Here is a 21,714-nt window from a genome sequence, read left to right on the forward strand (position 1 = left end):
AAGTTGTGTCTACTGGTTCATGCTGGTGTATAGGTGGTGCTGGTTTACAGTTGGTAGTAAGTTGCATATACTGGTTTATGCTGGTATACAGGTGCTAGTAAGTTGTACATACTAGTTCATGCTGGTGTACAGGTGGTAGTAAGTTGTACGTATTGGTTCATGCTGGTGTACAGCTGATAGTAAGTTGTATATACTGGTTCATGTTGGTGTACAGTTTAGTAAGTTGTATGTACTGGTTCATGCTGGTGTACAGGTGGCAGTAAGTTGTGTGTACTGGTTCATACTGGTGTACAGGTGGTAGTAAGTTTACATACTTGTTCATGCTGGTGTACAGGTGGTAGTAAGTTGTACATACTGGTTCATGCTGGTGTACAGGTGGTAGTAAGTTGTACATACTGGTTCATGTTGATGTACAGCTGGTAGTAAGTTGTATGTACTGGTTCATGCTGGTGTAAAACTGGTGGTAAGTTGTATGTAATGGCTCATGCTGGTGTACAACTGGTAGTAAGTTGTATGTACTGGTTCATGCTGGTGTACAGTTGATAGTAAGTTGTACGTACTGGTTCATGCTGGTGTACAGCTGGTAGTAAGTTCTACGTACTGGTTCATGCTGATCTAGAGGTATTAGTAAGTTGTATGTACTGGTTCATGCTGGTGTACCGGTGGTAGTAAGTTGTGTATACTGGTTCATGCTGGTGTACAGGTGGTAGTAAGTTGTATGTACTGGTTCATGCTGGTGTACAGCTGATAGTAAGTTGTGCATACTGGTTCATGCTGGTGTAGAGGTGGTAGTAAGTTGTACATAATGGTTCATGCTGGTGTACAGGTGGTAGTAAGTTGTATGTACTGGTACGTGCTGGTGTATAGGTGGTAGTAAGTTGTATGTACTGGTTCATGCTGGTGTACAGGTGGTAGTATGTTGTACATACTGGTTCATGCTGGTGTACAGGTGGTAGTAAGTTGTACATACTGGCTCATGCTGGTGTACAGGTGGTAGTAAGTTGTATGTACTGGTTTGTGCTGGTGAAAAAGTGGTAGTAAGTTGTATGTTCTGGTTCATGCTGCTGTACAGGTGGTAGTAAGTTGTATGTACTAGTTCGTGCTGGTGTACAGGTGGTAGTACGTTGTAGGTACTGGTTCATGCTTGTGTACAGGTGGTAGTAAGTTGTACGTACTGGTTCATGCTGGTGTACAGGTGGTAGAAAGTTGTACATACTGGTTCATGCTGGTGTACAGGTGGTAGTAAGTTGTATGTAGTCATTCATGCTGGTGTACAGGTTGTAGTAAGTTGTACGTACTGGTACATGCTGGTGTATAGGTGGTTGTCAGTTGTAGGTACTGGTTCATGCTGGTATACAGGTGGTAGTAAGTTGTACATACTGGTTGATGCTTTTGCACAGGTGGTAATAAGTTGTATGTACTGGTTCATGCTGGTGCACAGGTGGTAGTAAGTTATGTGTTCTTATTCATACTGGTGTACTGGTGGTAGTAAGTTGTACATACTGGTTCATGCTGGTGTACAGCTGATAGTAAGCTGTATGCACTGGTTCATGCTGGTGCACACTTGGCAGTAAGTTCATGCTGGTGTACAGGAGGTAGTATGTTGTGTGTACTGGTTCATACTGGTGTACAGGTGGTAGTAAGTTGTTCATACACGTTCATGCTGGTGTACAGGTGGTAGTAAGTTGTACGTACTGGTTCATGCTGGTGTACAGGTGGTAGTAAGTTGTATGCACTGGTTCATGCTTGTGTACAGCTGCTAGTAAGTTGTATGTACTGGCTCATGCTGGTGTACAGCTGGTAGTAAGTTGTATGTACTGGCTCATGCTGGTGTACAGTTGGTAGTACGTTGTATGTACTGGTTCATGCTGGTGTATAGGTGGTAGTAAATTGTATGTACTGGTTCATGCTGGTGTACAGGTGGTAGTAAGTTGTATGTACTGGTTCAGGCTGGTGTACAGGAGGAAGTAAGTTGTATGTACTGGTACATGCTGGTGTACAGGTGGTAGTAAGTTGTATGTACTGGCCATGCTGGTGTACAGCTGATAGTAAGTTGTACATACTTTTTCATGCTGGTGTAAAGGTGGTAGTAAGTTATATGAACTGGTTCATGCTGGTGTACAGGTGGTAGTAAGTATTACGTACTGGTTCATGCTGGTGTAGAGGTGGTAGTAAGCTGTATGTACTTGTTCATGATGGTGTACAGGTGGTAGTAAGTTGTATGTACTGGTTCATGCTGATGTACAGGTGGTAGTACATTGTATGTACTGGTTCATGCTGGTGTACAGGTGGTAGTAAGTTGTACATACTGGCTCATGCTGGTATACAGGTGGTAGTAAGTTGTATGTACTGGTTTGTGCTGGTGTACAGTTGGTAGTAAGTTGTATGTACTGCTTCATGCTGGTGTACAGGTGGTAGTAAATTGTATGTACTGGTTCGTGCTGGTGTGCAGTTGGTAGTAAGTTGTATGTACTGCTTCATGCTGGTGTAAAGGTGGAAGTAAGTTGTATGTACTGGTTCATGCTGGTGTACAGGTGATAGTAAGTTGTGCATACTGGTTCACTGGTGTACAGGTTGTAGTAAGTTATAAGTACTGGTTCATGCTGGTGTACAGGTGGTAGTACGTTGTATGTACTGGTTCATGCTGGTGTACAGGTGGTAGTAAATTGTACATATTGGTTCATGCTGGTGTACAGGTGGTAGTAAGTTGTATTTACTGGTTCATGCTGGTGTACAGGTGGTAGTAAGTTGTATGTACTGGTTCATGTTGGTGTACAGGTGGTAGTAAGTTGTATGCACTGGTTCATGCTGGTGTACAGGTGGTAGTAAGTATTACGTACTGATTCATGCTGGTGTACAGCTGGTAGTAAGTTGTATGCACTGGTTCATGCTGGTGTAAATGTGGAAGTAAGTTGTATGTACTGGTTCATGCTGGTGTACAGGTGATAGTAAGTTGTGTGTACTGGTTCGTGCTGGTGTACAGGTGGTAGTACGTTGTATGCACTGGTTCATGCTGGTGTACAGGTGGTTGTACATTGTACGTACTGGTTCATGCTGGTGTACAAGTGGTAGTAAGTTATAAGTACTGGTTCATGCTGGTGTACAGGTGGTAGTAAGTTGTATGTACTGGTTCATGCTGGTGTACAGGTGGAAGTAAGTTGTATGTACTGGTTCATGCTGATGTACAGGTCATACAGATGATAGTAAGTTGTGTGTACTGGTTCGTGCTGGTGTAGAGGTGGTAGTACATTGTATGCCCTGGTTCATGCTGGTGTACAGGTGGTAGTAAGTTGTACTTAGTGGTTCATGCTGGTGTACAGGCAGTAGTAAGTTGTATGTACTGGTTCATGCTGGTGTGCAGGTAGTAGTAAGTTGTATGTACTGGTTCATGCTGATGTACAGGTGGTAGTAAGTTGTACATACTGGTTCATGCTGGTGTACAGGTGGTAGTAAGTTGTGTTTACTGGTTCATGCTGGTGTACAGGTGGTAGTAAGTTGTACGCACTGATTCATACTGGTGTACAGATGGTAGTAAGTTGTATGTACTGGTTCATGCTGGTGTACAGGTGGTAGTAAGTTGTATGCACTGGTTCATGCTGGTGTACTGGTGGTAGTAAGTTGTATGTACTGGTTCTTGCTGGTGTACAGGTGGTAGTAAGTTGTATGTACTGGGTCATGCTGGTATATAGGTGGCAGTAAGTTGTATGTACTGGTTCATGCTGGTGTACAGGTGGTAGTAAGTTGTATTTACTGGTTCATGCTAGTGTACAGGTGGTAGTAAGTTGTATGTCATGGTTCATGCTGGTGTACAGGTGGTAGTAAGTTGTACATACTGGTTCATGCTGGTGTACAGGTAGTAGTAAGTTGTATGTACTGGTTCATGCTGGTGTACAGTTGGTAGTAAGTTGTATCTACTGGTTCATGCTGTTTTGCAGGTGGTAGTAAGTTGTATGTACTGATTCATGCTAGTGTACAGATGGTAGTAAGTTGTATGTACTGGTTCATGCTGGTGTACAGGTGGCCATACATTGTACGTACTGGTTCATGCTGGTGTACAGGTGGTAGTACGTTGTATGTACTGGTTCATGCTGGTGTACAGGTGGTAGTAAGTTGTATTTACTGGTTCATGCTGGTGTACAGGTGGTAGTAAGTTATAAGTACTGGTTCATGCTGGTGTACAGGTGGTAGTAAGTTGTACATACTGGTTCATGCTGCTGTACAGGTGGCAGTAAGTTGTATGTACTGGTTCATGCTGGTGTACAGGTGGCAGTAAGTTGTATGTACTGGTTCATGCTGGTGTACAGGTGGTAGGAAGTTGTATGTACTGGTTCATGCTGGTGTACCGGTGGTATTAAGTTGTACGTACTGGTTCATGCTGGTGTACAGGTAGCAGTAAGTTGTAAGTACTGGTTCATGCTGGTGTACAGCTGATAGTAAGCTGTATGTACTGGTTCATGCTGGTGTACAGGTGGTAGTAAGTTGTATGTACTGGTTCATGCTGGTGTACAGGTGGCAGTAAGTTGTACGTACTCGTTCATGCTGGTGTACAGCTGGTAGTAAGTTGTACATACTTGTTCATGCTCATGTACAGTTAGTAGTAAGTTGTGTGTACTCGTTCATGGTGGTGTACAGTTGGTAGTAAGTTTTATGTACTGGTTCATGCTGGTGTACAGGTGGTAGTAAGTTGTATGTACTGTTTCATTCTGGTGTACAGGTGGTAGTAAGTTGTACCTACTGGTTCATGCTGTTGTATAGGTGGTAGTAAGTTGTACATACTGGTTCATGCTGGTGTACAGTTGGTAGTAAGTTGTATGCACTGGTTCGTGCTGGTGTACAGGTGGTAGTAAGTTGTATGCACTGGTTCATGCTGGTGTACAGGTGGTAGTACATTGTACATACTGGTTCATGCTGGTGAACAGTTGGTAGTAAGTTGTACATACTGGTTCATGCTGGTGTACAGGTGGTAGTAAGTTGTATGTAGTGGCTCATGCTGGTGTACAGTTGGTAATATGTTTTATGTACTGGTTCATGCTGATGTACAGGTGGTAGTAAGTTGTATGTACCGGTTCATGCTGGTGTACAGTTGGCAGTAAGTTTTGTGTACTTGTTCATGCTGTTGTACAGCTGATAGTAAGTTGTATGTACTGTTTCATGCTGGTGTACAATTGGTAGTAAGTTGTATGTACTGGTCCATGCTGGTGCAGAGGTGGTAGTAAGTTGTACATACGGGTTCATGCTGGTGTACAGTTGGTAGTAAGTTGTATGTACTGTTTCATGCTGGTGTACAATTGGTAGTAAGTTGTATGTACTGGTTCATGCTGGTGTAGTGGTGGTAGTAAGTTGTGTATACTGGTTCATGCTGGTGTACAGCTGATAGTAATTTGTATGTGCTGGTTTGTGCTGGTGTACAGTTGGTAGCAAGTTATACATACTGGTCCATGCTGGTGTACACATGATAGTAGTCTGTCCTTACTGTACTGTGCTTGGCCAACAGTTGTGATGGATATAGTGGGCTGACAGTAGCATATGTGTGCTGAGCATGGCATATGGCAGGGATAAACACACTACAGTATGGAGGTAATTGGCTTACAACTGTCAGGTGGCCTAAATATACTGGTATATGGCACATACAGAGTGATTAATGGATGTAGGTGGACTGAATATATCCCTGTCCAAGAGTCAGTCTGGATGTACTGGGTGTGTGTCCAGCAATCTGAGTACATTTGTGTGATAAGCACTTTTGTACTTGTGATACAGCTAAATATGTGACGTGACCTTAGCAGTTTGCTGACTATGCCAGTCTACAGCTTGTGATGTCATTCAGTGCACAGCTGTGTGGGTACTGCATTGTCTGAATTTACTGGGGCTCATGTGCTAGTTTTGGGGATGGTACTGGTACATCAATGGTGAATGAGCTGAATTTATTCATGTGTGCCTGGAATTCTGATGAATGTAATGATTAAGTGCTGGTGATCTCGCTGCATATACCAGTATGCAACTAGCAGTTTTACTGAATGCAGGGTTTGCTCTTGAAACAATGTTTTGCAAAAAGGTTAATATACAAGAAGGTGTAGAGGACAGACAGGCTGAAAACAAGAAGGTGTAGAGGACAGAGAGGCTGAAAACAAGAAGGTGTAGAGGACAGAGAGGCTGAAATGAGGCTTGGCAAGGATGGAGGAATGACATAAAATATCAGGATAAATTCAGCTCATAAAATATGAAAAGTATTGTATGTAAAAATCAAGAAAGAGACTGTGCACAGTACATAGCCGGAGTTCTGGTTCTGCTGGTGGTGGAGTATGAGAGTAGCAACCAAAAAGAAGGTGCATAGACAAGTTGTGCCAAATAAATAAAATGAAAGCATGCAGTGAGAGAGGAAGAAAAAAGGGTAATAAGGTATAAAGAAGTATAAGAAGAGCCATTACCAGTACAACACTAAAGAGAATAATCCTTCTATCTACATTGTGAGATTGTAGGTAGTTCTCCACTTAGGGTACCATATGTGACTCAACTTAGGCTCCACGTGTGGTTCAGAGGACCTCACTGGTATAATGACATAAGCACAATAGATAGATTTCCTTGCAGAACAGCAACATTGTTACTGTGCAAAAGCCATAATGAGACCAGAAGAGTTTGATATGATATTTATACTGTTCAGGAAAACAGGCTGGGCGGAGTACAACAGAAACTGTTAATCATCTGTCAGGGGTAAACAGAGTCCAAGTGGGTACTATCTTTCAAAAAAGACACTGAAAGAAATCAAAAGGGCAGAGCCTGAGAACCGAAGGTGTGCATACAAAAACTACAAGGAAGTGTTTCAGAGAAAAGGTGTTGTATAAATGGAGCAGCCTTCCTGCAGACATTATGTAGTCAAAACAAGAACACGTGCAGACAGGGGTAAGGCCATCCTTCCACAGACCGGTGAGGGGGTAGTTAAGCTGATAATGAAGGAAGACATTCATATTATACAGTATGTAACAGGCAGACAAGGTGAGATATTTGGTCCTCATGCACTGTAAGTATTTATGCTGCTAGGAATACACTGGTGTGTGGCTGACATTTTGGTTGAATACATCAACATTCTATGCTGCTGGTAGTTTATTAATTATACTTACGGGCAGCGTGGCAATGTAATGCATGCATCTCTCTTTGAGGTTAATTTCAATGCTTTCACTGATAGTTCTTCTAAGATTCTCAAACAAAAGTCGACTCTGGGATTTCTGAGAATCCAGGATCATTTGCAATGTGAGGTTAGCATGTGGCGTTCCTAAGGGAAGAACATGATTTAAATAAATATTAGGAAGTGTCAGCATCTCCCTGGCACAGAAAATAATTTGATATTCTACTCAAAAATTAAGTAATGCATTCAAAAATCTCTCAAATATTAACACAGGAATCATATTTCCACCTTTTTCTCAAAAACATCAAACTATTCCATCAACATCATCTTACTAGTCCCTGTTTTGCAACCTACTGGTTACCCTGCTGCAAACCCTTTGGAAAAGGCAGTTTTAAAATTACTTTCATATTTGCACATTAATTAAGTTAGTGGAATAATCTAATATGGATCTTTTTTGCCTTGACTTGGGCCAAGAAGCAATGCTTATAACTTACAATAATGTCTAATAAAAGAATCACAAAACATCAGGATAGCAATAAATAGTTAGCACTATAGATGAAGTGAATTACAACATTACAGCAATGATTTCAGAAACAATTAACTGGTTATCTGAGTAGCATCTACCTCCCTGAAGATGATGGAGCCATCAAAGTGTACAGGGAAGAGAGATGTTTCTGCTGCACAGACAGGCTCATGGTTGTGACAGAATCACTCCTGTAGACAGATATCTAAGTGCAGCAGTTTGTTTCTGTCCTTCCTATAACCATCACACTTCAGTGCCATAATCACATGGCACTATAATTACAAAAAGGCAGCTGTCTTTCACAGAAAGAGGGGTATTCTAGTTTTCCTCTTCCAGTTGCCCCACATCATCATCAACCCTGTGAATGTTATAGTGACCTATTTTCTCCTGCTGACAATCTGACATGCAGAAAATCAAAAAACATTCAAAGAACATATGAAATGTTTTTGAAACAAGTTAAAGTTGTGACCTCATAGAGTTGGGAATGATCCCTTTACCACACGTGCTGTCACTTGCTGTTTACGGTGCAGAAACTGAAATTTGTTTTGTGCTTTATTTTGTAGTTAAGAATGATCTCTTCAATATTCTTTGAGTTGCAATGTACCCCAGTTGACAATACCATTGCTGACATTTTGAAATTCAAGGAGCATATATCAGTGATGTCCAGACCTTCAGTATCCATAGTACCACAGACTCTCTTATCTTCTATCTAAATATGGCTACGAGAGGCCTGTACTCTATAATGATATATTGTCAGATTTTGTAAGTAAACTATCCCAAGCTGATTTGTTTACCTAGAATGATAGCTACTGTACACAAAATCCTGGCCAATATCTCAAGCGATATCTTTCCACTGTTTATTCTGAAAACATAGACAGAGAAGAGAAAATTAAATGTCAAATGACACAACAGAGTCTTCAGTGACATGTAGGGGTCATGAGAACTGTAGGGTGAGGAAAACAATCCTGCATCTGAAGAATTCCTGCTATGAAGACTGTTCCTTTAAGTTGAATGAGTAGATGTGTATTCAGAAAGATAAAAGATACTCAGATTTCATCTGCGAGTTACAGAGCAAAAGTTTCCATGACGGATAAAAGAATGCATGACAAAGGATTAACAAAACTGCATCCATTTCAAGTACATTTCTTAACCCTAGAAGGAGCCAGAAAAAAAAAACAAAACAAAAACAGAGGCGAGAGATGGATGGGCCAATAATGAGGTACAGAGTAAAAAAAAGGAACTGGTCAGCTTACAGGAGGACCAAAGCACAGGGCCCTATTGTCAAATCAGTTAGAGTATACAAATACTTACCAAGCGCCCGGGCAAAGCCACTGACAGAAGTCTTTAACAAAACTCTTTCTTGTGTGGGAAAGTACCAGGTGAATGGAAAGTAATTTAATGTTTCCCGTTATTGAAGGTAGGTAGTAGGACCAGTGCAGACAGCTGCAGGCTGATGGGCATGATGTTAGTGGCAGGGAAGATAATGCCAGGTGAATGGACAATAGTTTAATGTTTCCCGTTATTGAAGGTAGGTAGTAGGACCAGTGCAGACAGCTGCAGGCTGATGGGCACGATGTTAGCGGCAGGGAAGATAATGCCAGGTGAATGGACAATAGTTTAATGTTTCCCGTTATTGAAGGTAGGTAGTAGGGCCAGTGCAGACAGCTGCAGGCTGATGGGCATGATGTTAGTGGCAGGGAAGATAATGCCAGGTGAATGGACAATAGTTTAATGTTTCCCGTTATTGAAGGTAGGTAGTAGGACCAGTGCAGACAGCTGCAGGCTGATGGGCATGATGTTAGTGGCAGGGAAGATAATGCCAGGTGAATGGACAATAGTTTAATGTTTCCTGTTATTGAAGGTAGGTAGTAGGACCAGTGCAGACAGCTGCAGGCTGATGGGCATGATGTTAGTGGCAGGGAAGATAATGCCAGGTGAATGGACAATAGTTTAATGTTTCCGTTATTGAAGGTAGGTAGTAGGGCCAGTGCAGACAGCTGCAGGCTGATGGGCATGATGTTAGTGGCAGGGAAGATAATGCCAGGTGAATGGACAATAGTTTAATGTTTCCCGTTATTGAAGGTAGGTAGTAGGGCCAGTGCAGACAGCTGCAGGCTGATGGGCATGATGTTAGTGGCAGGGAAGATAATGCCAGGTGAATGGACAATAGTTTAATGTTTCCGTTATTGAATGTAGGTAGTAGGGCCAGTGCAGACAGCTGCAGGCTGATGGGCATGATGTTAGTGGCAGGGAAGATAATGCCAGGTGAATGGACAATAGTTTAATGTTTCCGTTATTGAAGGTAGGTAGTAGGGCCAGTGCAGACAGCTGCAGGCTGATGGGCATGATGTTAGTGGCAGGGAAGATAATGCCAGGTGAATGGACAATAGTTTAATGTTTCCCGTTATTGAAGGTAGGTAGTAGGGCCACTGCAGACAGCTGCAGGCTGATGGGCATGATGTTAGTGGCAGGGAAGATAATGCCAGGTGAATGGACAATAGTTTAATGTTTCCCGTTATTGAAGGTGGGTAGTAGGGCCAGTGCAGACAGCTGCAGGCTGATGGGCACGATGTTAGCGGCAGGGAAGATAATGCCAGGTGAATGGACAATAGTTTAATGTTTCCCGTTATTGAAGGTAGGTAGTAGGACCAGTGCAGACAGCTGCAGGCTGATTGGCATGATGTTAGTGGCAGGGAAGATAATGCCAGGTGAATGGACAATAGTTTAATGTTTCCCGTTATTGAAGGTAGGTAGTAGGGCCAGTGCAGACAGCTGCAGGCTGATGGGCATGATGTTAGTGGCAGGGAAGATAATGCCAGGTGAATGGACAATAGTTTAATGTTTCCCGTTATTGAAGGTAGGTAGTAGGGCCAGTGCAGACAGCTGCAGGCTGATGGGCATGATGTTAGTGGCAGGGAAGATAATGCCAGGTGAATGGACAATAGTTTAATGTTTCCCGTTATTGAAGGTAGGTAGTAGGGCCACTGCAGACAGCTGCAGGCTGATGGGCATGATGTTAGTGTCAGGAAGATAATGCCAGGTGAATGGACAATAGTTTAATGTTTCCGTTATTGAAGGTAGGTAGTAGGGCCAGTGCAGACAGCTGCAGGCTGATGGGCATGATGTTAGTGGCAGGGAAGATAATGCCAGGTGAATGGACAATAGTTTAATGTTTCCCGTTATTGAAGGTGGGTAGTAGGACCAGTGCAGACAGCTGCAGGCTGATGGGCATGATGTTAGTGGCAGGGAAGATAATGCCAGGTGAATGGACAATAGTTTAATGTTTCCCGTTATTGAAGGTAGGTAGTAGGACCAGTGCAGACAGCTGCAGGCTGATGGGCATGATGTTAGTGGCAGGGAAGATAATGCCAGGTGAATGGACAATAGTTTAATGTTTCCTGTTATTGATGGTAGGTAGTAGGGCCAGTGCAGACAGCTGCAGGCTGATTGGTATGATGTTAGTGGCAGGGAAGATAATGCCAGGTGAATGGACAATAGTTTAATATTTCCCGTTATTGAAGGTAGGTAGTAGGGCCACTGCAGACAGCTGCAGGCTGATGGGCATGATGTTAGTGGCAGGGAAGATAATGCCAGGTGAATGGACAATAGTTTAATGTTTCCCGTTATTGAAGGTAGGTAGTAGGACCAGTGTAGACAGCTGCAGGCTGATGGGCATGATGTTAGTGGCAGGGAAGATAATGCCAGGTGAATGGACAATAGTTTAATGTTTCCCGTTATTGCAGGTAGGTAGTAGGACCAGTGCAGACAGCTGCAGGCTGATGGGCATGATGTTAGTGGCAGGGAAGATAATGCCAGGTGAATGGACAATAGTTTAATGTTTCCCGTTATTGAAGGTAGGTAGTACGACCAGTGCAGACAGCTGCAGGCTGATGGGCATGATGTTAGTGGCAGGGAAGATAATGCCAGGTGAATGGACAATAGTTTAATGTTTCCCGTTATTGAAGGTAGGTAGTAGGACCAGTGCAGACAGCTGCAGGCTGATGGGCATGATGTTAGTGGCAGGGAAGATAATGCCAGGTGAATGGACAATAGTTTAATGTTTCCCGTTATTGAAGGTAGGTAGTAGGGCCACTGCAGACAGCTGCAGGCTGATGGGCATGATGTTAGTGGCAGGGAAGATAATGCCAGGTGAATGGACAATAGTTTAATGTTTCCCGTTACTGAAGGTAGGTAGTAGGACCAGTGCAGACAGCTGCAGGCTGATGGGCATGATGTTAGTGGCAGGGAAGATAATGCCAGGTGAATGGACAATAGTTTAATGTTTCCCGTTATTGAAGGTAGGTAGTAGGGCCAGTGCAGACAGCTGCAGGCTGATGGGCATGATGTTAGTGGCAGGGAAGATAATGCCAGGTGAATGGACAATAGTTTAATGTTTCCCGTTATTGAATGTAGGTAGTAGGGCCAGTGCAGACAGCTGCAGGCTGATGGGCATGATGTTAGTGGCAGGAAGATAATGCCAGGTGAATGGACAATAGTTTAATGTTTCCCGTTATTGAATGTAGGTAGTAGGGCCAGTGCAGACAGCTGCAGGCTGATGGGCATGATGTTAGTGGCAGGGAAGATAATGCCAGGTGAATGGACAATAGTTTAATGTTTCCCGTTATTGAAGCTAGGTAGTAGGGCCAGTGCAGACAGCTGCAGGCTGATGGGCATGATGTTAGTGGCAGGGAAGATAATGCCAGGTGAATGGACAATAGTTTAATGTTTCCCGTTATTGAAGGTAGGTAGTAGGGCCAGTGCAGACAGCTGCAGGCTGATGGGCATGATGTTAGTGGCAGGGAAGATAATGCCAGGTGAATGGACAATAGTTTAATGTTTCCCGTTATTGAAGGTAGGTAGTAGGGCCAGTGCAGACAGCTGCAGGCTGATGGGCATGATGTTAGTGGCAGGGAAGATAATGCCAGGTGAATGGACAATAGTTTAATGTTTCCCGTTATTGAAGGTAGGTAGTAGGGCCACTGCAGACAGCTGCAGGCTGATGGGCATGATGTTAGTGGCAGGGAAGATAATGCCAGGTGAATGGACAATAGTTTAATGTTTCCCGTTATTGAATGTAGGTAGTAGGGCCAGTGCAGACAGCTGCAGGCTGATGGGCATGATGTTAGTGGCAGGGAAGATAATGCCAGGTGAATGGACAATAGTTTAATGTTTCCCATTATTGAAGGTAGGTAGTAAGACCAGTGCAGACAGCTGCAGGCTGATGGGCATGATGTTAGTGGCAGGGAAGATAATGCCAGTTGAATGGACAATAGTTTAATGTTTCCCATTATTGAAGGTAGGTAGTAGGGCCAGTGCAGACAGCTGCAGGCTGATGGGCATGATGTTAGTGGCAGGGAAGATAATGCCAGGTGAATGGACAATAGTTTAATGTTTCCCGTTATTGAAGGTAGGTAGTAGGGCCAGTGCAGACAGCTGCAGGCTGATGGGCATGATGTTAGTGGCAGGGAAGATAATGCCAGGTGAATGGACAATAGTTTAATGTTTCCTGTTATTGAAGGTAGGTAGTAGGACCAGTGCAGACAGCTGCAGGCTGATGGGCATGATGTTAGTGGCAGGAAGATAATGCCAGGTGAATGGACAATAGTTTAATGTTTCCGTTATTGAAGCTAGGTAGTAGGGCCAGTGCAGACAGCTGCAGGCTGATGGGCATGATGTTAGTGGCAGGGAAGATAATGCCAGGTGAATGGACAATAGTTTAATGTTTCCGTTATTGAAGGTAGGTAGTAGGGCCAGTGCAGACAGCTGCAGGCTGATGGGCATGATGTTAGTGGCAGGGAAGATAATGCCAGGTGAATGGACAATAGTTTAATGTTTCCCGTTATTGAAGGTAGGTAGTAGGGCCAGTGCAGACAGCTGCAGGCTGATGGGCATGATGTTAGTGGCAGGGAAGATAATGCCAGGTGAATGGACAATAGTTTAATGTTTCCCGTTATTGAAGGTAGGTAGTAGGGCCACTGCAGACAGCTGCAGGCTGATGGGCATGATGTTAGTGGCAGGGAAGATAATGCCAGGTGAATGGACAATAGTTTAATGTTTCCCGTTATTGAAGGTAGGTAGTAGGGCCAGTGCAGACAGCTGCAGGCTGATGGGCATGATGTTAGTGGCAGGGAAGATAATGCCAGGTGAATGGACAATAGTTTAATGTTTCCCGTTATTGAAGGTAGGTAGTAGGACCAGTGCAGACAGCTGCAGGCTGATGGGCATGATGTTAGTGGCAGGGAAGATAATGCCAGGTGAATGGACAATAGTTTAATGTTTCCCGTTATTGAAGGTAGGTAGTAGGGCCAGTGCAGACAGCTGCAGGCTGATGGGCATGATGTTAGTGGCAGGGAAGATAATGCCAGGTGAATGGACAATAGTTTAATGTTTCCCCGTATTGAAGGTAGGTAGTAGGACCAGTGCAGACAGCTGCAGGCTGATGGGCATGATGTTAGTGGCAGGTAAGATAATGCCAGGTGAATGGACAATAGTTTAATGTTTCCCGTTATTGAAGGTAGGTAGTAGGGCCAGTGCAGACAGCTGCAGGCTGATGGGCATGATGTTAGTGGCAGGGAAGATAATGCCAGGTGAATGGACAATAGTTTAATGTTTCCGTTATTGAAGGTAGGTAGTAGGGCCAGTGCAGACAGCTGCAGGCTGATGGGCATGATGTTAGTGGCAGGGAAGATAATGCCAGGTGAATGGACAATAGTTTAATGTTTCCGTTATTGAAGGTAGGTAGTAGGGCCAGTGCAGACAGCTGCAAGCTGATGGGCATGATGTTAGTGGCAGGGAAGATAATGCCAGGTGAATGGACAATAGTTTAATGTTTCCCGTTATTGAAGGTAGGTAGTAGGACCAGTGCAGACAGCTGCAGGCTGATGGGCATGATGTTAGTGGCAGGGAAGATAATGCCAGGTGAATGGACAATAGTTTAATGTTTCCGTTATTGAAGGTAGGTAGTAGGGCCAGTGCAGACAGCTGCAGGCTGATGGGCATGATGTTAGTGGCAGGGAAGATAATGCCAGGTGAATGGACAATAGTTTAATGTTTCCCGTTATTGAAGGTAGGTAGTAGGGCCAGTGCAGACAGCTGCAGGCTGATGGGCATGATGTTAGTGGCAGGGAAGATAATGCCAGGTGAATGGACAATAGTTTAATGTTTCCTGTTATTGAAGGTAGGTAGTAGGACCAGTGCAGACAGCTGCAGGCTGATGGGCATGATGTTAGTGTCAGGGAAGATAATGCCAGGTGAATGGACAATAGTTTAATGTTTCCCGTTATTGAAGCTAGGTAGTAGGGCCAGTGCAGACAGCTGCAGGCTGATGGGCATGATGTTAGTGGCAGGGAAGATAATGCCAGGTGAATGGACAATAGTTTAATGTTTCCCGTTATTGAAGGTAGGTAGTAGGGCCAGTGCAGACAGCTGCAGGCTGATGGGCATGATGTTAGTGGCAGGGAAGATAATGCCAGGTGAATGGACAATAGTTTAATGTTTCCCGTTATTGAAGGTAGGTAGTAGGGCCAGTGCAGACAGCTGCAGGCTGATGGGCATGATGTTAGTGGCAGGGAAGATAATGCCAGGTGAATGGACAATAGTTTAATGTTTCCCGTTATTGAAGGTAGGTAGTAGGGCCACTGCAGACAGCTGCAGGCTGATGGGCATGATGTTAGTGGCAGGGAAGATAATGCCAGGTGAATGGACAATAGTTTAATGTTTCCGTTATTGAAGGTAGGTAGTAGGGCCAGTGCAGACAGCTGCAGGCTGATGGGCATGATGTTAGTGGCAGGGAAGATAATGCCAGGTGAATGGACAATAGTTTAATGTTTCCGTTATTGAAGGTAGGTAGTAGGACCAGTGCAGACAGCTGCAGGCTGATGGGCATGATGTTAGTGGCAGGGAAGATAATGCCAGGTGAATGGACAATAGTTTAATGTTTCCCGTTATTGAAGGTAGGTAGTAGGGCCAGTGCAGACAGCTGCAGGCTGATGGGCATGATGTTAGTGGCAGGGAAGATAATGCCAGGTGAATGGACAATAGTTTAATGTTTCCTGTTATTGAAGGTAGGTAGTAGGACCAGTGCAGACAGCTGCAGGCTGATGGGCATGATGTTAGTGGCAGGGAAGATAATGCCAGGTGAATGGACAATAGTTTAATGTTTCCGTTATTGAAGGTAGGTAGTAGGGCCAGTGCAGACAGCTGCAGGCTGATGGGCATGATGTTAGTGGCAGGGAAGATAATGCCAGGTGAATGGACAATAGTTTAATGTTTCCGTTATTGAAGGTAGGTAGTAGGGCCAGTGCAGACAGCTGCAGGCTGATGGGCATGATGTTAGTGGCAGGGAAGATAATGCCAGGTGAATGGACAATAGTTTAATGTTTCCCGTTATTGAAGGTAGGTAGTAGGGCCAGTGCAGACAGCTGCAGGCTGATGGGCATGATGTTAGTGGCAGGGAAGATAATGCCAGGTGAATGGACAATAGTTTAATGTTTCCCGTTATTGAAGGTAGGTAGTAGGACCAGTGCAGACAGCTGCAGGCTGATGGGCATGATGTTAGTGGCAGGGAAGATAATGGGGAGGGTGTTGAGAGGAAGGTTTGCGGCTTCTCTGAAAGACAGCCAGCCTAAATACCTAAACCAGCATGGCCACACTTCCAAGAAAAAGCTGTCAATCAAACGTTCTGTGATTCCACGACAGGTTAACAGCAGAGAAGGATTAGGCAGTGTCAGGGCGTGTGCTCTGTGACTAGGTGACAGCAGAGATGGATAAGTGAGGATCAGTGGGTGTGCTCTGTGATGAGGTGCCAACAGAGATGGACCAGGGAGGATCAGTGGGTGTGCTCTGTGATGAGGTGCCAACAGAGATGGACCAGGGAGGATCAGTGGGTGTGCTCTGTGATGAGGTGCCAACAGAGATGGACCAGGGAGGATCAGTGGGTGTGCTCTGTGACTAGGTGTCAGCAGAGATGGATAAGTGAGGATCAGTGGGTGTGCTCTGTGACTAGGTGTCAGCAGAGATGGATAAGTGAGGATCAGTGGGTGTGCTCTGTGACTAGGTGTCAGCAGAGATGGATAAGTGAGGATCAGTGGGTGTGCTCTGTGACTAGGTGTCAGCAGAGATGGATAAGTGAGGATCAGTGGGTGTGCTCTGTGACTAGGTGTCAGCAGAGATGGATAAGTGAGGATCAGTGGGTGTGCTCTGTGACTAGGTGTCAGCAGAGATGGATAAGTGAGGATCAGTGGGTTTGCTCTGTGACTAGGTGTCAGCAGAGATGGATAAGTGAGGATCAGTGGGTGTGCTCTGTGACTAGGTGTCAGCAGAGATGGATAAGTGAGGATCAGTGGGTGTGCTCTGTGACTAGGTGTCAGCAGAGATGGATAAGTGAGGATCAGTGGGTGTGCTCTGTGACTAGGTGTCAGCAGAGATGGATAAGTGAGGATCAGTGGGTGTGCTCTGTGATGAGGTGCCAACATAGATGGATAAGTGAGGATCAGTGGGTGTGCTCTGTGACTAGGTGTCAGCAGAGATGGATAAGTGAGGATCAGTGGGTGTGCTCTGTGATGAGGTGCCAACAGAGATGGACCAGGGAGGATCAGTGGGTGTGCTCTGTGATGAGGTGCCAACAGAGATGGATAAGTGAGGATCAGTGGGTGTGCTCTGTGACTAGGTGTCAGCAGAGATGGATAAGTGAGGATCAGTGGGTGTGCTCTGTGACTAGGTGTCAGCAGAGATGGATAAGTGAGGATCAGTGGGTGTGCTCTGTGATGAGGTGCCAGCAGAGATGGATAAGTGAGGATCAGTGGGTGTGCTCTGTGACTAGGTGTCAGCAGAGATGGATAAGTGAGGATCAGTGGGTGTGCTCTGTGATGAGGTGCCAACAGAGATGGATAAGTGAGGATCAGTGGGTGTGCTCTGTGACTAGGTGTCAGCAGAGATGGATAAGTGAGGATCAGTGGGTGTGCTCTGTGACTAGGTTTCAGCAGAGATGGATAAGTGAGGATCGGTGGGTGTGCTCTGTGATGAGGTGCCAACAGAGATGGACCAGGGAGGATCAGTCAGTCCGGTCTGTGACTAGGTAACAGCAGAGCTGCACATGGAGTGTGAACAGATGTGTTCTGTGGCTGGGTAACAGCAGAGATGCATGCGGGAGTGTTAGTGGGAGTGGCTGTTGACAGGGTAACTGAGGGAGTGTCAGTGGGTCTGGTCTCTGAGTAACAGTGGAAATGGATGTGGGAGTATTAGTGGATGTAGTCTGTGACTAGGTATCAGTGGGTGTGGGCTCTGACTGGGTAACAGTGGAAATGGATGCAGGAGCATTAGTGGGAGTGGCTGGTGACAGGGTAACTGAAGGGAGTATCAGTGGGTGTGGTCTATGACTGGGTAACAGTGGAAATGGACGTGAGAGTATCAGTGGGTGTGGCTTCTGACTGGGTAACATTAGAGATGGAAGAAGGACTGGCTGTACATATTATCTCTTTGGATTTCAGTAAGACATTTGAGTTAGTGCCACAGTTAAGGGTAGTCAGTAAGCTGAAAGGTTTAGGAGCAAGGTAGTAATACATGACATGGGACGGACAATGGCTGTAAAGCAAAACTCAGAACGGGATGGTTAGGGAGAGGATGTTTGAGGTGAAGGATGTGACCAGTGGGGAGCCACTACAAGGTACAGTTCTTCGGCCTTTCGTATTTAATATATTGTTATCTGATATGTCAGGAAGAGGCTGACCAACAGACAGAATATATTTGAAGATTACAGAAACATCAAGACTGCAATCGTGGATAGAAAGAGCAGCCTGGAAGGAAACCTGGAGCTCCTGTACAAATGAGAAGAAAGGTGACAACTCAGGTTCATTGAACTTAAGTACAAGATTGTGCATTTATTTATTTTTATTTATTTTATTTTACATTTGTTTACATGGAAAGTTCGACTGGACACATGTCCTTTTTCAGCAGAGGCCCAGGGAGAAAAGCTCCAAGAGTAACAAATGCATACGATAGAAAAACAAAATATAGCCAAGTGAGACGCAAATGCATACAAGATGGTGGTTTCACACTCAATAAGTAGAGCAACAATAACTTACATAAAAATGGTTGTTTACATTTAGTGGGTATAACCAAATGGTTATGCACAGTTACAGTGAAACTACCATTAATTTTAGGCCATACTAGGAGAATAAGAGTAATGGTAACAGAGTGAAAGGGAAGAACAGGTTATCCAGGGGAGGTGCAGGTGCAGAGCCAGGTGTTAGTAAGGTGCGTTTTTACAAGTTTTTTAAATTGAAGTGTTGAGGAGTTAGTTACTAGTGAGTTGGGTAGATTATTCCAGTTTACAGAGATGTAGTTGGAAAAAGTGATTCACCTGCTGAATTGTTAGCTTTGGTGGTGTGCAGAGGTAGTTTGTTACTAGAGCAAAGGGGTCTTCAGGAGGACTATGGCTGAATGAGATCTTTTAGTGCAGGGTTTTTTTCTGATTGAGAGAGTATTTTGTGGGTGAAGGTAAGTTGATTAACCATATTGTTACTGCTGTTTTATTACAGCATTAGCAGCGACTCACAGGTTTTTGACATTTCCTTTTTTTCCACATTTATGTGACTGTGGTGATGGTAAATGTAAGTGGGGGGGGGTCTCCCTACAAAAAAGCTTTTTAATACTTTTAAATTGACTAGTTGTGTTTTTCTGGTTATGGCTTTGTCAAGTTGCTTTGTTGATGAACCATAGAAGAATGTCTTCTGTAGCAAACTGAGGCAGATTAAACACCAGTGTGTGTGCATTCAGTGGACAGCACTTCAGGCAGTGTGTGTTGAGTCGGGTATATATAGGCTACATATGCAGTGTGTGTTGAGGAAGGTATATATATATATATATATATATATATATATATATATAGAGAGAGAGAGAGAGCGAGCATGCACTTAGGCAGGCTACACTTCCTTACATGTACAGTATGTGTTGAGGCAGGCATATATAGCATGGCATTAGGCAGGCATCACTTCCTTACATATGCAGTGTATGTTGAGGCAGGTATATATAGCATGGCATTAGGCAGGCTATACTTCCTTACATATGCAGTGTGTGTTGAGGCAGGTATATATAGCATGCAATTAGGCAGGCTATCCTTCCTTACATATGCAATGTGTGTTGAGGCAGGTATATACAACATGGCATTAGGCAGGCTATACTTCCTTACATATGCAGTTTGTGTTGAGGCAGGTATAAATGGCACAGCAATAGGCAGGCATTACTTCCTTACATATGCAGTGTGTGTTGAGGAAGGTATATATAGCATGGCATTAGGCAGGCTATACTTCCTTACATATGCAGTGTGTGTTGAGGCATGTATACATAGCATGCAATTAGGCAGGCTACACTGCCTTATATACCCAGTGTGTCTTGAGGCTGGCATATATAGCATGGCGTTAGGCAGGCTATCCTTCCTTACTTATGCAGTGTGTGTTGAAACAGGTATATATAGCATGGCATTAGGCAGGCATCTTTTACTTACATATACAATGTGTGTTGAGGCAGGCATATAATGCATGGCATTAGGCAGGCATGAATTCCTTACATATGTAGTGTGTGTTGAAACAGGTGTACATGGTGCAGCATTAGGCAGGCTACACTTCTTACATATGCAGGTATATATAACAGGCAGGTATCTATAACATGGCATTAGGTAGACTACACTTCCCTACATATGGAGCGTATGTTGAGGCAGGTATATATAGTATGGAATTAGGCAGGCATCACTTCCTTACATATGCAGTGTGCGTCGAGGCAGGTATATACGGCATAGCATTAAGCAGGCATTACTTCCTTACATATGCAGTGTGGGTTGAGGCAGGTAAATATAGCATGCAATTAGGCAGGCTATCCTTCCTTACATATGCAGTGTGTGTTGAGGCAGGTATATACAGCATGGCATTAGACAGGCTATACTTCCTTACATATGCAGTGTGTGTTGAGGCAGGTAAATATAGCATGCAATTAGGCAGGCTATCCTTCCTTACATATGCAGTGTGTGTTGAGGCAGGTATATACAGCATGCGATTAGGTAAGCTATCCTTCCTTACATATGCAGAGTGTGTTGAGGCAGGTATCTACAGCATGGCATTAGGCAAGCTATACTTCCTTACATATGCAGTGTGTGTTGAGGCAGATATATATATATCATGCAATTAGGCAGGCTACACTTCCTTACATATGCAGTGTGTGTTGAGGCAGGTGTTTACAGCAGGACATTAGGCAGGCTATACTTCCTTACATATGCAGTGTGTGTTGAGGCTGAGACAAGGATATATAGCATGGCATTAGGCAGGCTATACTTCCTTACATATGCAGTGTGCCTTGAAGCAGGTATATATAGCATGCAATTAGGCAGGCTATCCTTCCTTATATATGCAATGTGTGTTGAGGCAAGGATATATAGCATGGTTTTAGGCAGGCTATACTTCCTTCAATGTGCAGTGTGTGTTGAGGCGGGTATATATAGCATGGCATTAGGCAGGCTATACTTCCTTACATATGCAGTGTGTGTTGAGGCAGGCATTTATATCATGCAATTAGGCAGGCTATACTTCCTTACACATTCAGTGTGGGCTGAGGCAGGTGTGTAAAGCATGGCATTAGGCAGGCTGCACTTCCTTCCATATGCAGTGTGTGTTGAAGCAGACATAAATAATTAGGAAGGCTACACTGCCTTATATATGCAGTGTGTGTGTTGAGGCAGGTATATGTAGCATGCAATTAGGCAGGCTATACTTCCTTACATATTCAGTGTGGGCTGAGGCAGGTATATATAGCATGCAATTAGGTAGACTACCCTTCCTTACATATGCAGTGTGTGTTGAGGCAGGTATATAGATCATGCTATTAGGCAGACTATAATTCCTTACATATGCAGTGTGTGTGTTCAGGCAGGTATATAGAGCATGGTATTAGCAGGCTATCCTTGCTAACATATGCAGTGTGTGTTGAGGCAGGTATATAGAGCATGCTATTAGGCAGGCTATCCTTCCTTACATATGCAATGTCTGTTGAGGCAGGTACATATAGCATGGCATTAGGCAGGCTA

The 21,714-nt window shown here is 44.2% G+C and overlaps 1 protein-coding gene across 1 annotated transcript in view; it reads right to left on the reverse strand.

Annotated features, from left to right (window-relative positions):
* The window catches only part of ITGAL (integrin subunit alpha L), a 1,030,513-nt gene that overhangs the window by 317,480 nt on the left and 691,319 nt on the right, over positions 1-21,714 (reverse strand). Inside the window, exon 17 of the mRNA XM_044086682.1 lies at positions 7,116-7,267. Coding sequence (XP_043942617.1) covers positions 7,116-7,267 — 152 coding nt within the window. The remainder of the gene's footprint in view (positions 1-7,115; positions 7,268-21,714) is intronic.

The sequence above is a fragment of the Protopterus annectens genome, chromosome 10.part0 (genome assembly GCF_019279795.1).
Source record: "Protopterus annectens isolate FY-2018-M chromosome 10.part0, PAN1.0, whole genome shotgun sequence".
Taxonomy (NCBI): Eukaryota; Metazoa; Chordata; order Ceratodontiformes; family Protopteridae; genus Protopterus; species Protopterus annectens.